We start from the raw sequence: 23,189 nt of genomic DNA, 5'->3' as shown, positions 1-23,189 counted from the left end.
TTAAACAAAGTCAGAACACCGTAACTTGTTTTGAGTGTTCCAAACAAAGCGAAAGAGCCCTTACTGGTGTTATATGGTGTTCTTCCTTGGTTTCTCCTGGGCTTTTTGAAGTTACGGTTGAGACAACCCATTATTTTCTTGGAAAAACAACGAAATTGACTCAAGATACTTATGTACATGATAAAGGATGTCTTGAATGTCCCAAAAATATCAATAACTCATTTTCAACTAAAAACAAAGTTATGGTCTTTTGCCTTTGCACGACAGAATACAAACAGAAACCAGTTATTTCAAATTTAATTAATATTTCACAATATTACTGTTTTTAACAGTATGTTTATCAAACCTTGGTGAGCATAAGAGACTTCTTACAAAAACATTAAAACAATCTTACCAACCCCAAACTTGGGGTAGTGAATGGTGTATGCATGCTACACTTATTTCTATTAAATTCTTGAAGTGTTTATAAGTTTCAAGACTTTTACAACTACTTGAATGCATGCAAACTAATGATCTGTTAAGCATTACTATATATAAAGTTATTCTAGTGTTATCAAATAACTTTCAGACTGATGTGTTTTCAATTTGCCTGTTTTTGCTAATCGAATGCAGTCATATATAACTCTGAGTTAACCTTGAGCCAAAATATGAAACTATTCTCTCGTATGCTGTATGTAATAATTTTTCCAGTTTCTTTGACAGGAAAGAAGCCAATTATACAGAGGCATATGTTACACTTGCACAAAAAGGTCTTAAGACACACAGTCAAAAAGTGTGTCTGCTCCACGCTCACTACAATTACAGCAGTCAGTAAGAATGACCTTATTTGTTCCTACTGCCTCTTTCAGCTGCACTGGCCAACTGCACACAGCTGTTGCCAAAGGCTTTCCAATGCCTCAGCAAGCACTGCGATCATTCAGCTTTCCACAGGACAGAGAGACAGAGATAATTATTTTCAGAGATAGAGAAGGGGGAAAGGGAGGAAAACTATGACCCATTATTAATGGGCAGTACAGTTCACGCATACTGCAAAAAGTGAACACACTGTAAAAAATAATTTCATACTTGTTTTATCCCATCAAATTGGTTTTTCTTGTTTTAAGCACAAATTTTATAAATCTTTACGCTTTTATGCTAGAAAAAAACTATTGTAAAAATAATGCAAAGATGTGAGCTAAGCTTTTCTAGTAACTTTATCCTAAGAATGTTTAATTTTTTTTATATATATATTTTACAAGAAAAGACAAACTTACTGATTAAGAGTTTTTTATAGTTCGAAGCGCTAATTCTACATCCATGTGAATCTTAAAAAACACTTTTACTGGTGTAGCAATGTAGGTTGGATTAAGTCATATTCAATACTTTCAACATTAAATTTAGCTATATAATTCTATTCTATTATATATACATATATTATAGTTATGTCATTAGTTCTTTGACTTGAAATCATGGTTTTAGTTAACTAAAGCTAAAACTAAATTTTTAAAATGTTTTACTTAAAATTAACTTTAAATTATCATTAAAAATTGTAATAGTATCTCAGTGATAACACTGATTGACTTTAACCAGTTCTTTTTATTATACTTTACAATGTTTTATTTCCAGTTGAAGCTGAATGTTTTATTATCTACTGTATTTTACATCTAATGCGTGATATAATTCACAAAATATGTTCAAGTATGGGATCACTCTAACAAGAGCCAAGTATATAATGAAATGAAGACAGCGAATTCCCCAGTGGGGATCTGTGGGCTTTAACTGACAGTTTGCTACAATTCATATTTCACATTATATACAAAACAAATTTGTTGGAATTATACAAAATGTTTTTATGCCTACCTGTGTGTATTATCAAGAACTCATAAAGAACTCAAGTAAATGTAGAAAAAAACTAATTGCTCCAATTTCCCCCAAAAAACAAACAGCTAAAACACTCTCAGAAAATGTTGATCAAGTAGTGCAGAAGGAACTATGTCTGTGGAACGTCTAAACACCTCTTAAAATGCACATTTTCTGAGATTAAAATTACTCCAAGATAAATGATACTTTCCACCTTTAATGCAACATTCTACAAAAATTCTAGTAGCAAAATTGAACAAACAAGTCACTTTTTTTTACATCTCAAAACCTTTCAAGTTTAAGCACAGGATTTTATGATTCATTCTCTGATAACAGCTGGCTGGATGTACATTATCCTGTTTATTAAAGGTTCCATAGAATGGAAAACTCTATTTACCTTGGCATAGTTGAACAATAAGAGTTCTGTACATGGAAATGACATAGCGTGAACCTCAAACTCCATTGTTTCCTCCTTCTCGTGTAAATCTTGTGCATGCAAAAGACTACTGAAAAATAGGCGAATCAGAACATAACACCGACTGTGACGTTACAGTCGGGATCACTAATAGTTACGCCCCCCAACATTTGCATACCCGCCCATGTTCTAGGCCAGCCTTCAGCCGAACCATCAAAAGTTCTGTAGGTATTGTGAAGAAACAAGCGAGGACAACAGCGAAAATGGTTAGGGACATGGTTAGCCTCTTGCTAGCGGTAGCCTGTTACATTACAGTACATAAGATTTCACTTACCACATAAACAGAGTAAGGAAAGATGACTGAGGATGATGGCGAATGATTTACAGATCCTGAGCACCACTGACAAGCATCTGATCTTGTAAAATGTGTGGTAAGTACTGCCGCTCCATAGTATAAACAGAGTTCATGCGATCACGAATCTCGAAAGTGAAAATAAAAAGCGATCGTGCATTCAACATATTAATAGCGGCTCCCTGATACCCGCATTTTATATACAGTATAATTAGCCAATGGTGTAACTGCGTGAGAAATTATTGAAATACGCTGCTGTATGAGTTACTGAATTGAGCCGCACTATGAAACAGCCAATCAGAGCAGAGCTCAACATTGAGCCGCACTGTGAATCAGCCAATCAGAGCAGAGCTCAACATTATTATTCATGACCCTTCCAAATAAGGTAATAACAGACCATTTCATTCTAGGGACAAATCCTAGGGTTGTAAATGGACATGTAAAACATTTTCAGGAGATTTTTTGCCCTTACCTAAGCCACATACCTTCTATGTAGATATCAGAGAACAATTTAAAATATTGTATCAATGCATTCTATGGCACTTTTAAAACAGCTACTTGCCACATGAGTAAATAATAAGAAACTAAATATTGATATGAGCTCTTTAAACAAAGCTTCCGCAAAGAAAAATAGTTCCAAATAAACTGCTTTAAGCCTAGACCAAATTCAGACATTTGAAGCATAATGTACATTCATATCACTAATTACACAGCTTTCCACCACATAAATAATTAGGGATGCACCGATCCGATCGAGCCCCACGAAAGGCACAAAAACATTATAAAGCACCATAAAGTTTTTGTGCACTATATTTCAAGTGTTCTGAAGCTGTTCCATAGTTTAATCTGAGGTACAGATTAATATTTAAGTCTTTAAATTCAAGTTCAGGTAAACTCTTCTGTCATCCTCCATTCAGCAATCAAACTGCATGTCGCGTTCGGTTACTACAGTCAAACTACAGTGCAGGTTTAAAACGGTTAAAAGGAAAGGCTTAATAAACTTACGCACAGATTTAATACACTACGCATCAATATCTCTTCCCTTTGTACTTTGAACGTTTCGGTGCGGACTCAGAGGGCTACGCGCTGTGACTCTTCAAGCGCATCATTCTGCTTTCTGCTGCTCTTTATTGGAGCCTTACATATTATAATACTTTTGCGCAATGAAAGATTATTAACAGTCTTTCTTGTTCTGTCCTATCTATCATATGTTGCTGCCTTCATTACTGTGCTATAGATTTAAAAGAAATATATTTTAATTTTATAGTAGCCTATTTATTTACATATAAATGTATTTGCTTGTTTTTTCATGAATGTATTTTACAACAATTCAAAGAGCAATGTGTATAATTTCACCAGATTTAGTCCTACACTTATTCACTTTTAATTGTAAATAAAAATGTTTCACTAGGTTTTATAAAAATATTGTGCACCCATGATTTTTCTAGAGTATCTTTTGCTGGTTATAATAGTATTTTTGTCATAGATTATGATTATATATTTTTTCATTTGTTATTTTTCATTAAAATTACGTTATCTATATGTAGTAGATTGTGTTTAACACACAAAAGAGTAATACACACCGACACACAGAAGTATAGAAATTCTACATTGATTTAAAAAAAAAACTGCGCTGGTATCGGATCGGTATCGGCAGATATTCAGAATTTTCAGGATCGGATCGGATCGGTTCTGAAAAAATGGTATCGTTGCATCCCTATAAATAATGAAGAGGGCATCAAATATTATTTGAAAAGAAAGCATTGTTAAATCATGCTTGTTTATTATCTTTAATCCATTACAGAGTACAAAACAGTATTTCTAGCAAAAAGATGAACACTTCAACAATATTACCGCAGGCCTACTATTAAAGGGATAGCTGCCCTATAATTTACTCATCCTCAAGTCATCCTAGGTGTATATTACTTTCTTCTTTCAGACGAATACAATCAGAGTTTCATTAAAGGGGTCCTATTATGCTCTTTTACAAAGTCTTGATTTTGTTTTGGAGTGTACTAGAACATGCTCTCATGCTTGGTGGTTCGAAAATCGCATTATTTTTCACATCATTTACATTATTACAATACCTTTCTCCCCAGCCTGGCACAAACGGCTCGATTAGTTCCGGGTTTGATGAAGGTCCGCCTTCCGAAAAACGAAATGTGTTGTGATTGGTTAGCTGTCCCAGTTCGTTGTGATTGGCGAACAGCTTAGACGGTGTTTCAGTACTGCCCCGCCCCTTGCCAAAGCAGCAAGTTCTGTCTGCTCCGGTATAGTTAAGGATGGTGTCAATATTGCCACCAGTTTGAGCTGGATTCAGACCCCGAGAATATTGAACAAGAGGATCGCGCAGAACCTTTGCACGCATGGATATTGCAAGACATATTAGAGTGGTAACGTTTTTTTTTGGCTAACATGAATTGCAATGAAACTATTATACAGTTGAATTTATTTATACCATAGTCTCATAATTGAAGTGTAAATTCTGCAGATTGCATCACTGTCCAGTATTGTACTGTCAGCAATTTAAATGGGAACTGCTCCATCTTTCAGCAAAAGCTTTTTGGCGAAACCAGCACTGTACTCCATGTTGTGGAAGTTGTCCTCAGTTAAATGCACAGCACACAGTACCAAATTGTTAAAAATAAATTGTAACCACTATTTCCTGACGTCGTCTGCTTTAGGAAGGAAAAAGACGTTTGGGCACGGGAGTGAAAAAAACAGCGTTTCTTCGACATGGTGAAAACTAGACGCTACAGCAGCACTTCTTCTTCATCGTTGTTTTGTTTGATACACTCAACCAATCGTTCTAACCACGACCTCGCCCCTCCTCAACCATTTGAATTTCTGTAGGCAGGATTTATTTTAATGATATTCTAATGGGCCGCTTTGTGATATCACAAACACCGGAAAACAATGCTGTATAGTCCAAATGAGCCGTTTGTTGTAGTTCTTGAAAAGGGATTTTTAAAAAACGAAATATCTCTCTTTGGAGTGGACTTTGAGATTTGTAACTTTGTAGATCTTTTTTATGCACAAACATACACACTGACTAAAATTCAAAAAGTGAAAACGCATAATATAGGACCCCTTTAAAAAATACTGGCTTTTCCAAGCTTTATAATGGCAGTGAATTAGTGTCGAGATTTTGAAACCCAAAAAAGTGCATCCATCCATCATAAAAACGTGCTCAGTTATACAGTAATTTGTATGAGAAAAATATCCATATTTTAAATATTTTAAACCGTAATCTCTACACTGAATCGCCACTCTCTCGTGAACGTGTGTACGACAGTTAGCGGAAGCTAGAGATTATGGTTAATGAAGTTTTAAATATGGAAAGTTTTGCCCTCCCTCTACAGTGGGGAGGGTTGTACCAATGATTCGCTCAGCAGTCCGGACTACCCTCTGAAGTCTTCTGAGGTCAGATTTGGTAGCTGAGCTGAACCAGACAGTTATTGAGGTGCAGAGGATGGATTCAATGATGGCGGAGTAGAACTGTTTCAGTAAGTCCTGTGGCAGGTTGAACTTCCTCAGCTGGCGAAGAAAGTACAACCTCTGCTGGGCCTTCCTGACAATGGAGTCAATGTGAATCTCCCACTTCAGGTCCTGAGAAATTGTGGTGCCCAGGAACCTGAATGACTCCACTGCAGGCACAGTGCTTTTCATGATGGTGAGTGGGGGGAGAGCAGGGGGGTTTCTCCTGAAGTCCACGATCATCTCCACAGTTTTGTGCGTGTTGAGCTCCAGGTTGTTAAGTGCTTAAGTGTTTTAGTGCTTAACCCTGTTCTCTACACAGACAGTAACTGTAATATTAATTTGGTTAAAAATACGTGTGAAATGCATTCCGTACAAACACGGAATTAAAATTTAGAGGATTCACTCCTGTATTTAAGTGGTTGTGACTCATGAAACCACACAATGTGTACGTGGCAAATAACTGTTTTAATGAAATTAGAGAGAGTGTGGCAGTGTGATATGAGGGATGTGAAAGAAGTGCTGGCCTCCTGATGCTATTATCAGGCAATATGAGACTGAAAATCATTTTGACCAACATTGCTTACAGATATTCAAACTTTTCCATTGATTATCAGTTATTATATATCATGTTTACAGATAAATGGCTCCATCTGGTTGGTCTCTAAATATAGTGCATCCAGCAACACAGTTACAGTTCTGCAATTTCAACAGTGTCACAGGTAAAGGGACTTAATATTTGACTGTTTTAATAATCAATGCGATATTAGGCTCATAAAGCCTAACCTAATATTGGTTCTTCAGGGGAAAAAAATTTAAATGCTACAAATGTGTTGAACACAGCACTTTGAAAGTAAGATAAAGCCATTCTAGACAACTGTGCTATTCAGCTGCTGACATCTAACAGACTAAGACCAGACAAGTGTCTCGCACCCTTGGCAGAAGAAGCCATGCACTTTCTCGCAAACACATACAAGCTTTCACACACATCCCAGGGAGGCTGGCCTGAATGCTTCGGGTTCGACTGACTAATCGTTGGCATTGTGACATCAAAACCGCAACTAGGAAACGCTATTGTTTATGTCTGAATTCCTTCCAGACACATTGTTTACAAGTTAAAAGCAGTAGCCACAACCACAAATAGGAAGCCAAAAAGAATATGTAACTAAACAGAAAATCTCCTTTTTCCATAATGTAAATATTTTTCAATGCACAGGAAAAACACACTCGGTCTTCCCTTGAAATAGCCATCAATAAAAACCCTGATAAGAATATTATGTGTGTCAATTAATCAATTATCCCCCTAAGCCACTTCATCAATTCCCTGTGTCACTTACTATTGTAGAGACGCCATTCAGTTCTGCCTCGGCACTCGGTGGAAATACTAACAGCAGGTTGTTGTTCTACAAAGCCAACATCCATTCCAGCAAGCGTTAAATGCATTAGGAACGTGCTTTTGAACATGTAGTCTGAGTCGAGGAGAGGTGCTCAGCACATACGGGGCTGCAAACTCAGCGATAAATATTCTCTAGCAGAGACAGTCTGGCCTGACGCTGTGAAAGCAATAAAATGCTCTTCACAATCCGCAGTAAAATTCAAACAGCATGGCCCGGCACAAATATCATTCTCCCAGCTCATTTGTGAATCAGCGCCAACTTTGTTTTCCACCAGACCTTTGCCAGGCTGCTTTCGCTTCACTCTGAGCAAAGAATTATGCATTTTTTTTTAGTTAGCTACACAAGCTCTAGTTCAAATTTAGCTTACTTACCAAAACTGAGCTACAGCTGGCACATTTTACATTTACCAAATGAAACAGCTGAATTACATAATTGTAGTACCATCAGCCTCTCCATTTAGCAAAAAAAAAAATCCATTATCATTAAAGGCTATCAAATTATGGGTACCAGAGAGATCCTCAATTTGCGACTAATAATGGCCATGCAGGCCTAATACTGACAACAAAAAATATGAATATGGAACTTCCTCTTGTTCCCTTTCAAAGCACTTAATTGCCAAAAAACGGAAACGAGCGGCGGTAGAGGAGTGAATGGACCAGAACGCTGAAACATTGCTTGTTTTCTCACAAGAGCTCGTTAAACAGCAATACATACACATATTCAATTACAACATTTCCCTAATTTTGCATCTGATTGGTTGTCTGGATGTGAGTTATAGTTGCTTCATGTCAGAATATCTCTCGCTCTAGAACTGGGGTGTAACACTTAGGGTTGAATACGAGGAGTCAACATTAAAACACTGCGAACGCAGCTCCAGACAGACACTTAAGAACATGTTGGAGCCAATAATGTTGCATTGGATGTGTGGCTTAATGCAATATAATGATATTGTGTCCTGTTAATGTATTTGCATACTTTGTTATGATACATGCATTGCATAATGAGCCACTAAAATCATCATATTTTAATTTACTTAAAGGTGCACTATGGAAGGTTTTGTTAATGAACAGCTAAAAATGAACAAGAAATAATTACTGAGTACATAAAAAAATCTGAATTCAAAACTGCCCTTGCCTTACCCCGATTCACAATGGAAAGCTAATAATGATTCATAATTTGAGCTGTCGGATCGGATTTCATGGGAAATGTCAGTTTGACATTATTCATCTTTGTATGGTCATGTCATGCAATGTTCTTACATAAATTCTTAAATGCAATGTATTATGTGAAATTGAAATAACTTTCCTACACACAAATTATGGCTAAGAACACAAAGTAATGTTGATGTTGGAAACATTAGCAATAAAAAACACTGCTTGTAACTTTTTAAGTAACCATTTTAAGGTCCAATTCTCGCTATTAGCAAACCATTAACTATGACTTTTACCTCAATAAACTGCATATTGATAGTAAGTTAGTTGTTAAGTTTAGGTATTGGATAGTATTAAGGATGTAGAATATGATCATGCAGAATATGTGCTTTAAACAGCCAATATGTTAATAACTGACATGCTAATACGCAAGTAGTTAATAGTCAGAATCTATACTAAAGTGTTACCCAATTTTTTATTTAAAAATGCCAATAGAAAGTCCAAAGTACTGTCTCGATGAAACACAAGTGTTGCCAGACTTTTTCTTCAATATTGTGATGTAGGCTACATCTGAGCTGAATGTTATAGAAAAATGTAGGACAGGGACTTGGTTGTGTGCATCGGTTGTTGATTGGATTTTGAGTTACAGTGTTGCACAATTTGATTAAAAATGATGGGGTCAAAAAAAAATTGAAGCATACATGGTTGAATTGTTCATGATCTATAACAAGTATTTTTTAAATTCCATTCCAATTTGTACACTATATGTACATTAAAGCTTAAAGATTGGGTTAAAAAAAGATTTTAAAGATTGGGATACTGCAAAAACAAAAAACACACAAAAAAGCAAGAAAAACCATTTCCATTAAGAGAACAAAATCCTATCTTCCATGGAAACTGGTACAAAATAGAAATTCTGTTCAATACTTTGCTTAGAAATGCAGAGGAAATGACACAATATTCAGTTTTACTCCAGCATTGAACATGTGTACAGGACTAAAGTTCAGCCATGTAGGGAGGTGATATGTACAGTATTTCACTGACATTAAAAACAACCTTACTACCAGTAGAAGGACTTCATCTGTCAAAACACCTTTCACCATAATAAGGCAGCCATCATTTCCTCTCTTAAGCACACAAGTGTGAAATCGCTTGTCAAAACCTCAGAGATGTAAGACAGGTTGAAGCAAGAGTGCAGTTGTAAACCTCAGCTATGTTAATGTGTAAATGTACTCCACAGACTGTGCAAACAAAAATCTGAAATGATGTCAACGATTCAACAAAGTTGTTTATTCATTTTTAATATGCCCACCATGTAAACAACAATGTTTGGTAAATGCCACCTGCATAAACCAATGATTTGTTAACAATTTACATGCCCTGTGTGTGTTCGTTGAAAAACTTTATTGTATTTTTAAACCCAAGCAAGCAGCTTGCGTTCTTACCGTGATTGTCGTTTTCAGTGCTGCCCATTCGGGCCATCTCTGCGGGGTGGGCCTGTTTGGCAGCGCGCCCCTTTGACAAGCCTGAGGAAGGCTTCACCACCCGGGCACCACTGGAGGTGTCCATGCCTGTTTAGGACACAAATAGATCAGGCCAAAGAAAAATGCATTCTCTGCACAGAAACAACATAAATCCAAAGATGCTTTCACGGTATCTGAAAGTTTTTGAATTGGGATTACAGACACCTGCACCTTTTTGCAATATTGCCAAAGCTTGAAATATATGTGGAGAAATATAACAACAATGAAAATATCAAAATAATAGAACACACACACCTAATAACTGTCATCGATTTCATTGCCTGACTGCATGAGAGAAAATTACAATTACAGTCTTTCAGCACGGTTGTCTGTCTGCCGTCCGTCCGTCCATCCATCCATCCATCCATCCGTCTCTCTGTCTGTCTGTCTGTCTGTCTGTCTGTCTGTCTGTCTCTATCTACCTATCTGTCTGTCTATATCTATCTATCTATCTATCTATCTATCTATCTATCTATCTATCTATCTATCTATCTATCTATCTATCTATCTATCTATCTATCTACCTACCTACCTACCTACCTACCTACCTACCTACCTGTCCGTCCGTCCGTCCGTCCGTCCGTCCGTCTATCTATCTGTCTGTCTGTCTATCTCTATCTACCTATCTGTCTGTCTATATCTATCTACCTATCTGTCTGTCTATCTATCTATCTATCTATCTATCTGTCTATCTATCTATCTATCTGTCTGTCTGTCTGTCTATCTATCTACCTATCTGCCTGTCTGTCTGTCTATCTCTATCTATCTATCTATCTATCTATCTATCTATCTATCTATCCGTCCGTCCGTCCGTCCGTCCGTCCGTCCGTCCGTCCATCCATACAGTCATTCCTTATGATTACTTGTTTATTTCTTTATTTACTACACATCTGATCATTTTCATTGTAACTTAATGCACATAATAATAATAATAATAAATGTATTAATCAATTTAAAACTCTGGCTGAATGTTTTTTCTTTTCAGTCATCAATCCAGAAGGGAAACGGCCAGTTTATTGCAATGAATGAAGCCTGACAATGACTAATTAAAATAAACAGCACTGATTAGACTGTGATCATACTTTATTAACTTAAATAAATGTCATTTCACTTCTTCATTAGATTTGGCCAAATGGGTCACTAATTTGTGTCTTTTTAAACCACCATTAATTTAGTGTTCTATTATTTGCTGAACAGTGGCCGGGCATATGGCTGTATGATTTATCACGTGTCAAAGGAGATTTTATGAACACCACAGATAAATGCTTCATCTAATGCATGCCGTGGGAATGTCTCCCTGTCAGATGCGCTAGTACATTTCCGGTGAGTGCTAATTGAAAGGGTTTACTTTAGGCAATACTGCATGATCATGATAAACTTTCATTAGACTAAAAGTTGAAAAGCTACTGCACATGTACTGACACACATATATACAGTATGTCTGTAAGAGATGTGAAATCAAGCTGTAACCCCTCTAACCATCACAGCATACTGTACGTACTGTATACTCTTTTAAAATGCCAACCAAAACAACAGGTACAGCTCACAGCTGTGCTATTAAACCACAAAACAGGCCTGCATTATACCTCACCAGATCTCAGAATGGCCCTCCCATCACCTAACCCACATAGAAGAACGATAGATCTTCAAGTGCTGAAGATCATTACACCAAATTATTTATGGACCAGAGACTGTGAGCCAGAAGTTTATTCCAAAAAGGAAAAGAGCAATAAGGTAATAGGAAAAGCAGCTGGTAGGACTAAGTGCTATGGTATTTGGGGAATTTATCACACACTTTAGAAAGGCTGTGGATGGAAGTGTGCCTACACAATCAGAGAAACACACATGGCTCATTCCTGCTACGCAGAACCTATCAAAACTCTAACTTCTGAAGAATAAATATGCTTGACTTGTAATTTAAGTACTTCTATTTGTTTTTTTAATGATATTATTCCAGACTTTCTGCAATGCTCTGATCAGAATCAAATGATTCAGCATTATTAATGCCATTATTTACACAAGAACAAGAAAATTAATAGAATGGTTACTTAAAATAATGGAATTTTTTAATATTAATAAGCAGATTTCTGTAATTTTATCAAACAGGATGGCATTTTTAGACTGGAACAAACCAATTAATACCACAAACTAGCAGTGCATTAGTAGTAGTTTTAGATGTTTATTCTTTTGTTTTCCCACAAAAAAAAATGGTGTCACTTCCTGGCAGATGATGTCATAGGGAACTCTTTTATAGTAATTTTTTTAAGTTAAAGATTTTACCACAGACTAACATGATAGAAAGTGATATTGAGGGCACAGTAAAAATCTATATTGATTCTTGATTAAAACACTATTCCCAAGATTGCACAAATCAAGTCTTAACTCATTTTCACTCCACAGTAATCCTAAAATCTGATTTTCATATTTAACATTTTAACAAACTTTTAATAACCCAATATACACGTACATGACAGGAGCATACATGACAGGGGCATGAAAATGTAGGCCTGCTACTGCACAATAAGAATGACCCACATAAGTCTTTTTAAGTGAGTGTTTGTATCATGCCTGACAGTTTGCCCAAAAACACCACAACACATTCTTCTTGTATATTTCATTCCCAAAAAAAGCCTTAATACCGCGTAACGCGTTAAACCACGCCGCTTTGCACAGTCCGGCGAGCTTATGCCTTTATTGGCAGTATTGACAGATAATCGACTTCTCGAAGGCCACACCTACCTGGAAAGCCACCCAACACTGGCGGGTGAGCGGGTGAGCGGGTGACCCACGTGGGGTCAGGCTGTAGCCTTTACTGTCGCGTCGCGCCGCTTGACTTTACATGGCAAACGCACCTGACGCGCGGAGGGTCGCGGACAGACGGGCGTCACGGTCGGTAGCCACACTCACGGCCCCCGCTGTGCGTATCCGCGGAGGAAGATGATGAAGAAGAAGAAGGAGGAGGAGGAAGAAGAAAAGAGCAAGCTGATGCAAATGCCCACAAGCCGAACACTTTCACCGTGTTTCCAGACTGCACTCGGCGCCCCTCTTCATTAATATGTAATCCACGAGCTCTCTCATTAAAATACAACTCAAAAGCACGCGCACAAAAACGCAGAAACGCCGCAAAAAATATGAAAATACAAGAAGCTTTCATAGGCAGTGAAGCAAAATGGCGACTTTAATACGAAGGAGGAGTAAAAAAAAAAAAAAAAACCCTTCGCGCTGTTGCTAAAGGTGGCTCGGGGATATGTTTAGTGCCGTAATCGAGGGTGGAGGAAGTGAACGCGACGGAGAGCCTCGCGCGGTTTCGCCGCAGCCCCTCGATTCCGGTCCTTACCTCGGGATTATGCCGTGTATTTGTTTGATAGGGATATTATCTCCGAGACCGTGTACAGTAACAGTATGGGTGCTGGGTCACGCGCGTATCCGCTGCTGCCTTTGACAGTTGTGACTACAGTCGGCAGGCAACTTGCAAACTCTCGCGTTATTATTTATGATCACTCATTTTGATATCAGGCCAATCATTTGGGTATTTCTGCATCATAAAGCCCCTGCCTGAATGAAAGCGTTTAATGCGGCTTGACGTAATGCCGTTCTCTTATGACGAAAACAATGTAGCGTGCAGCGGACGCATGAAATGAGAGTCTTCCCAACATTATAATGAGAAAAAATTACTTCGTTTTTAGGGCAAGTTAATAATCTGAGGATACTCGGATCATTATGACGTCGTCTTCTTTTCGATAAAATAAATATTGCATATGGATTTGCACATATTGATACAAATGTATTATTTTAACTAGGATTTTTTGCTGTACAGAAGACAAAAGTTAACATAACGTCTAGTTTTGTTTTTATTAATTTCTGTCCTTGCTATGCATATTTTATTTCTGTTTACAACGTGAGTCACTTTAAATGTGGAATTTTGAACGTTTTAATATTATAATGACATTTAACAACTAAGCAGTTCACGACTTTTCTCAAACTCTCTCTCTCAAAAAAAGTCAAAATCGCATTTGCAATGCAAATTATTAATTTTTATGTTTTCTAAATAATTCTCAGTTGAGGTCTCGCTTTCCACACCTACGTCACAGGGCTTAATAGAGACCTTAACCCATTATTAATGTAAGCACTATTACTGAGTTCACCAGGAGGGGGAGGCAAATGACTGCTTTTCTCAGGATGTTATTGAGACTCGAAATGTGGAAAAAGTGACACCCCAAAACGAATTCCTATTTTATACTGACTGTAAATGCCATATTTGACCAAAAGTAGCCACGGAAAGTAAAAATAAATCAACCCTCAGCACATGAAAGCCCTATTTTAGCAGACAAGCTCTCAGATGATAACATGCTATGTTATCCTATCTATTTTAGAGCATTAGTTAATTAACTCTAGTGATCTTATTTACCAAAAGCGTTTTCCATCGTTGCCCTTTCTTCTCTCATACATCTAGTCAGCAGTATAGCGCAGGATTATTTGACAGTAGGATGAGTTTATGACGGATGATAACAGGTGATGAGCACTTAACACGTCTCTCAAACTATCAATCTCATGACATTAATAATGCACATGAAATATAAATCTAAACCCTATTGGCTGTTTTTCTGGAAGATGACAAGTTTTGTATGTTATTAGCTACAGAAACTCATGTCTACCAGAGGCCTCTGTGTTAGTGACTGCTGAAGGCCAAACTACTCACACATAATGGGTAGTTCATGTCATCTGGATACGTTCCCATAACCCTGTGGTAATACTGTATGTTAACGCTCCAGCTGTATTTTAGGCCATGAAATGAAGTAAAGCAGCTGTGTGAAGAACTGCTTCAGCTCTGAGTAACTCCTCGCTGTTGAAATCCAAGAATAACTGAAGACATGGAGGGAAATTTCTATTTACTGCTGAGATTGGCAATGTGTGTGTTATTTTTGTTTGATCGAGAGCTGCTAGTTCAAAAGAAGAGCAGTTTCCTTTGGGTTCCCTTGACGATCCATTTTGCAGAGAGAGACTGTGATTCATCTATCAATGCACTTTCCAGGGGTCTTCGACTGGTTTCTCTAGGCGGTCCACCATTTGTGGCTACTTGCGGAAAAGAGATGTGAATGTGCAGTAAACAAAAAATACAGTATTTTGCTCAGTTTAATATTAAATTTGATCAAGGCCAAAGTTTAGAAATAGAAGTTCTCTTGAATGTGTCCCACATTATCTTAAAATATAAATGTTCAGCAACTAATATTTTTACTTTTTAAAAGACTATACTATTTTTTTTTTTTAAATAAAACATGACTCTTTACACCAATAATGGTTGTTTTAATTGCTGTTAAAGGGGTCATATGATGCAATTTCAAGTTTTTCTTTCTCTTTGGAGTGTTACAAGCTGTTTGTGCATAGATAAGATCCCTGAAGTTGCAAAAACTAAAGTCTCAAAACCAAAGAGATATTCTTTATAAAAGTTAAGACTCGACCACGCCCTCCTAAAACGGCTCATTCAAACACGCCCCCACATGTCTACATCACGGTGTGGGAAGATTCGCAAAACACCCCCCAAACGTATACTGGCGCCATGCCCTTTCATTGTGAGAGCGAAAGTACTTTGTTTGGTCTTCCAAAAAGGGACACAACTAGAAATCAGTTGTTCAGTTGTATTTACAACACTGTTCCAGAACAGTTCAACCCAAATATTAGAGTGTGTGCAGCGCATTTTATAGAGGACTATTTCCTGAACCTGGAAGAGTAACCTACACTGCTGGCTTGCACAAAGGCTGTTTCTATAAAGTGAGGCAATTCCAACTTTGCAAGGACAGTTTGGTGCTTCTGACTCACAGCCTGTAAGTACCTTTTCTTATTTAAAGAATTTGCCACTGACGATTCAAACGTGAGTTTTGAGCAGTGTAGAGTAGTGCTTGTTTGTCGTTTCTCCGATCACAAATGTAGAGATGGTGATTAGAGCCCTGCATTTCGGCCCGGGCCCAACGGGCCCTGACTTTTTTACGTCATAGGGCCGGGCTTCGGGCCAATTTTCATGTCATAGTTCAGATGCGGGCCGGGCCTCGGGCCTGTTTTGGGTTTCTCCTTATTTTTATATTGTAGACATCTATCGATTAGTGATGAAAAAAAATTCCGCGCTGGTGGAAACAACACGAGACCGTGCCGTGACTGAGAGCAGCTCGATGGTGTCCCGCAGCAGCAGCAGGTGCTCAAGTGACTTCAGCGCAGCTGAAGAGTTCTGCGTTCAAATGCACGCAATAGAGTAAAGCTTGCTGAAAAACCCCAGCAAACATAACCATGAATGTGTCTGTGGGAAATAGTAAGGAGATATTTGAATTATTTACTAATAAACTAATGTTTTCTGAGTCCGTGCCGCAAGGATGAAGTTGCTGATCCTGACACGCCATCTCCTCATTAGACGCGCCTTTAGAGAGAAATGCATCTTTATTGATTATGATTAAGATTATAATAAAAGAGTTTTTGTTTTCAGTTGATTTATTTCGTTAAGTGATCATTTAAAGCTTTCTATAGATATATTTATCATGTCTGTGAGGCATGTATTCGCTCAGCTTCGGTTCATTTTTGTGAAGCGCTCCTGTTCAAGACGCAGAAAGTGCATCATGCTTGTTTTATTTGTTTTATAAAATAACTACCTTTTGTTGGTATTGTGAGTGCACACAAATACAAGTAGACCCTTTACATTTCCGAATGATGTATTACTCTTACCTTTATCAAAAAAAAAAAAAAGACGGTGTAGACTATTTTAATTTGTTTCCACTGAAAACAATCCAAGTGTTTGCTGGTGCCTCCATGTCCTGCAGAGCGCGCTTTAGCTTCCACTTTCTCTCCAAACTCAGACATAGGCTAGCGCACATTATTATTATAGCGCAGGTTTAGCGTTTAAACATTGTTATATGCTTGAACTGTTTTAGTATATCTATAGATTTTATTTTAGGCAAGTCGTGATGATATGAGAAGGCTAAATTGATCAAACATAGGCTATGATCAGCTCATGCCGCTGGCTGCTTGGTCGTTACTTTAAAAAAAACAAAAACTTATAGGCTATTTAACAAACAAAAATGCTCCAAACGTTTTTCTAAATTAACTTAATAAAAAAACGAAACGAAATATAATAATTTTAGCGTTTACAAAACTGAACTATTTTAATAGCCGAAACAGTAGTATAAACTCTTTTTGGAGAAGGGGGATAAAAAGACAGGCTCGGGTCGGACTCGGGCCGGTAATTATGATAAGCTGTCGGACGTGGGCCGGGCTAGGGCCTAAGCAACAATAATGTACAGTATGTGGGAAATAATGTGTTTTTTGAACCTTAAACTGCATAAACACATTGCATTACACCAAATACACAAAATCATGTTCTTTTTAGCAACACCATATGACCCCTTTAAATGTAAGCAATGCTTACGAAAATGCATTAATATTGCTCTCCGTGTATGAATAGGCCAGACTTAAAATACAGTTATTAACTATAGCACTTGATTAGATCTATTTTAATTCATAGAATTATTGTTTCTTATATAAATGATTTAATATTTCATGTAATATTAAAGTATTTTAATATTAATTAATTTTAATATGAATATTTATTAAGAAACAGTGTTATTTTAGTATGACTGAAATATTGTTATAGTCTGTTAATATTTTGAATTAGTTTTTATTTTTTACAATTTAAGTTTTAGTAATGCTTTTTCAATGTATAGTAATATATTTTTTGTTCATTTTAATTTTTTTTAGTTTAGTTTTAATTATTTTAGTACTTAAGTTTAAGTTTTTAATATATTTCATTTCAATTATTTATTTGATTTCAATTTACATCCATTAATTTATTGTTTATTTGTCTTTAGGTAACAGTAATATCCCCAATATAAATCGTGTGTTATAAAAGTAGATACAATTCAGAATATAAGAATATAAGAAAATAAAATAGAAAATAGTTCATTGTCCAAGCAATCCCATTACCTCCCCTCTCTCTTTCTCTCTTTTTCTTTATCTCCCTTTTCTCATCATATAATGCAGCTGAAATTAATGGTTATGGTTGAATAGGGATCGACAGAGCATAAATCTGCTTCCAGCGGTGCTGATATATAGATTTGCGTGTGTTGCTGATAAAGCAGAACGGTGTCATAGATCTTGAACACCATTAAGCTGATTTCTCAACACTTGCTGGTCAGTTTACCATCAGGTGTTCACTTACCTTGAGTCACGGCCCAGTGACTGCAGCAGACAGAACGGAGCGACGAGAAGAGTTCAGTGCATAAGATGACATGAGAGATATAGGCGATACATGGGTTTGTGTGTACTGTTACAGTGATGATCGATCGCGCAGATCTTTCATCTTAAATAGATGGAGTGTGTAACATATGTTTTGTGGAGCACAACATGAACAGAACCCAGAGGGAAAGTGCAGTCATATATCACAATAGCAGAGCAGTTCAGGGATCTCAAATAAATGCTGCTGTCACCAGCTCACTGACAGAGATACATATGCATCCACGCTGCGCCTGACTAGTCCTGTATTTGTCTCATCACAGACGGTGATGTGAATGATGAAAGAGAACATACCAGGAAAGCCTTGCTAAAATAGCACAGACCGTTTGTACATAGACCATGCTGGGAAATAAAGCTAAACTTAATCTGACTTGGCCAGGCTGGGAGACCAGCTAGACCAGTTTAAACTTGCTAAAAGTTGGTTCAAACATTTTTCACCACTGCAGGAGATCATTTTACGTGCCTTTTTCAGTCTCCTTAATTGTTAGTACTTCAAAGACATAGATGAGTTTATGCTGCCTTCAAGTCTTCCTGTGATTTATTATTTCTTTTTACTTCCTGATAAAAAAATAAAAAAAAACAGGAAGATTTTTTTCTTTAGTCAGCAAAGGATGTGCTTGACAGTTGTTGCTTTATTTTATAAATTTGTCTTTATTACTTTATTTTTATTTTGTGTTCGCACAAAGAATGATTGGAAAAGTAGATACAAATGATCAAAAACTATTAGCTTCTATCATGATTCTCAGAAAATAAAGGCTTAAAGAAAATATGAGTCTGCCAAAGCTGGGTCAATGGCATGACACTCATTTTCGTCTCAAACTATTATTTTATATAAAAATACACTGAATATGCTTTTCATTTAGTGGATACAACTGACCTGAAATCAAAATATAAAGAACATGATAAAAATAAAGGAAAGCCCTTAATAATTATTATTTTATGGCACTATTATTATTTCACTTAAAAAAAGTTTTATTTTTTTAAATGCTGAAAATAGCTGATTATTAATATTTGAAAAACTTTTGTTTGCCAAAGAAAAATAAAGTGGTGAGACCAACATGCAAAAATCAGAAATGACCTTGTTTGGGTGTTATTGCCCAAAAATGTAATAATATTTCTGAATTAACAATTAATTCAGAAATACTCCTGGGAAGGTTCATCACTGTTCCATGTTTTCTCCATTTGTGGATAATGGCTCTCACTGTGGTTCGCTGGAGTCCCAAAGCTTTAGAAATGGCTTTATAACCTTTTCCAGACTGACATATCTCAGTTACTTTCGTTCTCATTTGTTCCTGAATTTCTTTGGATCTCAACATGATGTGTAGCTTTTGAGGATCTTTTGGTCTACTTCACTTTGTCAGGCAGGTCCTATTTAAGTGATTTCTTGATTGCGAACAGGTGTGGCAGTAATCAGGTCTGGGTGTGGCTAGAGAAACTGAACTCAGGTGTGATAAACCACAGTTATGTTTTAACAGTTTTTCACACAGGGCCATGTGGGTTTGGATTTTGTTTTCCCTTCATAAATAAAAACCCTTCATTTAAAAACTGCATGTTGTGTTTACTTGTGTTATCTTTGATTAATATTTAAATTTGTTTGATGATCTGAAACATTAAAGTGTGACAAACATGCAAAAAAATAAAAAATCAGGAAGGGGGCCAACACTTTTTCGCACCACTATATATATATATATATATATATATATATATATATATATATATATATACACACACACACACACACACACACACACACACACACACACACACACACATTTTTTAAACACGGAATTCTGGGAAAGCCAGTTTATGGTTTTCCACTGTAAATTGTAAGATTATTTGTTCTTTTTCTCTTCCACAAACTGTACTTTTATCAGCATTTTACTGTTATATTATATGAAAAGTTTAATTACATCTATTACAGTTTTTCATAGCAAGGTATAGCTTTATCCAGTTAACAGGTTTTTCAGATTTTTTTTATTGCATTGCATTTTTACAGTTTTATAGTTAAAATTACAATATATATATATATATATATATATAACAGTGCATTATTTCAAGGCAACTTTGTGAATCAGGCTTTAGTGCTTTACCATAGAGCAAGAGTTTGGCATAGGTGTAATGACAATAAAATGATGACAGAAGTGATCCTCTATATTTTAGATTAGATTAGTTTTAGACTTTTCTTGAAAATGGTATAAAACCAAACCAGCATGTAAACAAAAAGTGCATGGTGTTTTAGACTACATTCATAAGATTTTTCCTTTTCCCTCTCATTTGTCATTGACTAATGTAATCAGTCACAACACTGCACGTGGTGGTATTCATGTGCACTCATAATCATTCAGACATGAATCGAAAGCTGCACAGACTCTATTGCTACATTTCTGAGGCAGGTGGCAGATTCGCTGCTAGTTCCGGGAATAAGACAAACCCTGCGTCCCAATGTGCATACTATCCACCCTATCTGCCCTAAATAGTATTGAAAATTACTAATATCATATAGAATTTAGGATGGATAGTATGCACATTGGGACGCAGACACACTACACTCTGGACAGTGTCCCACCGCTCTAACTGCCCTCCTCACTGTCAGCTTTTGGTTGGTTAAGCCATGTGGCGGCCAATGAGGCATAACCCTGAGCTCCAGTGCTGTCAGATACTGTCACAGAATGTCACGGGCTGATAATGCGCGTATTTGTGCAATCCTCCATGTCGTGTGGTAATTGCCTCTCAAGGTGGCGGTGGAGATCGACCGCTCTTTAATTATCTGTTTGTGTGACAGCTGCTTCCACAAGTGACACTCAGAGACACAAAGGTGCGGCGCACACCAGATGCACGGCTCTGATCTCTGTGGCATAACTGCACAGTCACTCAGGACTCTGGGCCGACGGTTTCCCTGCAGGGAACAAAGGAACAGGTGGTGAAAGAGAGGAAAAAAGCCTGTTTGCGCTGATGGTGTTTGTGCTCATTAGTGGAGAAATGACCTAAGGAGGTGTTTATATTAGAGAACGAGAGAATTCAGTCCTTTGATGCCATAAAACAGCTTTCAAGTACATTCAAATCTGATCCACACAAAAAGTTCTTTGGATTTATGAATGAATATGGATATGGATACAAAGTGTAATGTACCAAAACATTTCTTGAAAGAAATATGCAAATATTATGCAATATGCAAAAAGTCAAAATTGCTAAATTCAAAGTAAAAAAAAAACAATAAAAAAAAATCTGAATGGCAAGATTATGAGAAATAAATTTCAGGAAAAAATGGCTAGATTTAAACTCAGAATTCCAAGGGAAAAAAAGCCAAAATTGCAAAATATAAACTGGAATTTCAATACAAAAAAATCAGAATTACAAGAAGTTGCAACAATTTTGAATGAAAAAGCCAGAATTGTGAAGTATGAACTCACAATTTAAAAAAAAGTCTCAATTGTGAGATGTAAATCAGAATTATGAGAAAATAAATGAATAATTGTGAGATATAAACTCAGAACTCACAATAAAAAAAAAGAAAAAAAAGAAATCTGAACTGCAATATATAAACTCACAATTAAAAGAAAGTCTGGGAATTCTGGGAAAAAGTTGAAATTGTGAAATATTAACTATTAAATATTAAGCTTTAAATTTCAAGAAAAAAAATCATAATTGTGAGATATAAACTTGCAATTTTAAGAAAAAGTCCAAATTGTAAGATATAAACTCAGAATTGTGTTTTATAAACTCCCAATTCTAAGAAAGTCTAAATTCATACCTGCAAACTAGTTGCTTTTTGGCAAAATTCGCCGTTTTGAATCAAAATATGTCATTTATGTGAATCGTCTAGTTCCGAAGAGTTTTTTATTTTTTTGAGGGGGTGGGGTGGGTGGTCTGGGCAGAGAGAGAGAGAAATTGCAAGCTCGTAGACAGGAGTGTGTTCGACAAAGTTCACGATTTGTAATACAATATTTACTGTTTTTGCTCAAGTTCGCTGAAGTTTCAATCAAAGCCACAGCAGAACTGTTTTGTGTCTCCGAGCAACACAGCAGTGTTTCGCTACTGAATGAATCCAAGTTTTTGAACGAATAAAGTGAGTCAATGATCCAGTAACCCATTCATAAAGACAGTAGTCACTTGCTTCGTTTTTGAATGAATCAGCGGGTTGAATGAATGACTAATGACTCGCTCATTAAAAAAGTCATTTACTGCCATATACTAGTGGTTTGGTTTCATATTTGAAAAGTGTTGCATTTTTCCCAGCATTTTTAACTTGTATGTTCAAAAATATTTAAAACATTAATCTTATAAAATGATTTATGCATCTGAAATGTTTTGGTGTAAATGCATTTATGGCACCTCAGCTTCATTAAACAGTCTGTAAATACAGAGTTTGCTGATAGTATGCTCACTCTAGTGTGAACGTTAAAATCTGCAAAAATAAATTGCAAAGAGAAGTATGAACACCGATGACAAGAGAGTTGCACTGTCCAGAAAGTTTGTGGTATAAATGTGCTTTTTTTACTTGAAGCATATGTTGTCTTTTTCCTTTATTTTGTTGTCAGAGTGCACCAGAATGCTTCATTTACATGTTAAATCCTCAAAAAATAGACCCCCCTACAAGGGTTCAATTACGAACTATGGCACCTTTTTGACCTCTTAGGAGTTTGCAGGTATGATATAATGAGACAGAAACTTGGCATATAAAACTCAAAATGACGAGATCTAAACTCTGAACAGCTTTTTAAATATGTTGTGGAAATGGTCTTCTATAGCTACGACATGGAAGGC

General features: G+C 36.5%; 1 protein-coding gene across 1 annotated transcript in view; it reads right to left on the bottom strand.

Moving 5' to 3' along the window:
* The window catches only part of LOC306859931 (zinc finger protein 512B-like), a 57,049-nt gene extending 43,446 nt beyond the window's left edge, over positions 1-13,603 (bottom strand). Inside the window, exons 1-2 of the mRNA XM_079401350.1 lie at positions 12,894-13,603; positions 10,077-10,202 (exon numbers count right to left, since the gene is read on the bottom strand). Coding sequence (XP_079257476.1) covers positions 10,077-10,200 — 124 coding nt within the window. The 5' untranslated portion in view covers positions 10,201-10,202; positions 12,894-13,603. The remainder of the gene's footprint in view (positions 1-10,076; positions 10,203-12,893) is intronic.
* Between the last annotated feature and the right edge of the window lie 9,586 nt (positions 13,604-23,189).

Source organism: Barbus barbus (assembly GCF_936440315.1).
Source record: "Barbus barbus genome assembly, chromosome: 40".
Classification (NCBI taxonomy): Eukaryota; Metazoa; Chordata; class Actinopteri; order Cypriniformes; family Cyprinidae; genus Barbus; species Barbus barbus.
This window is presented reverse-complemented; position numbering and strand designations above follow the sequence as displayed.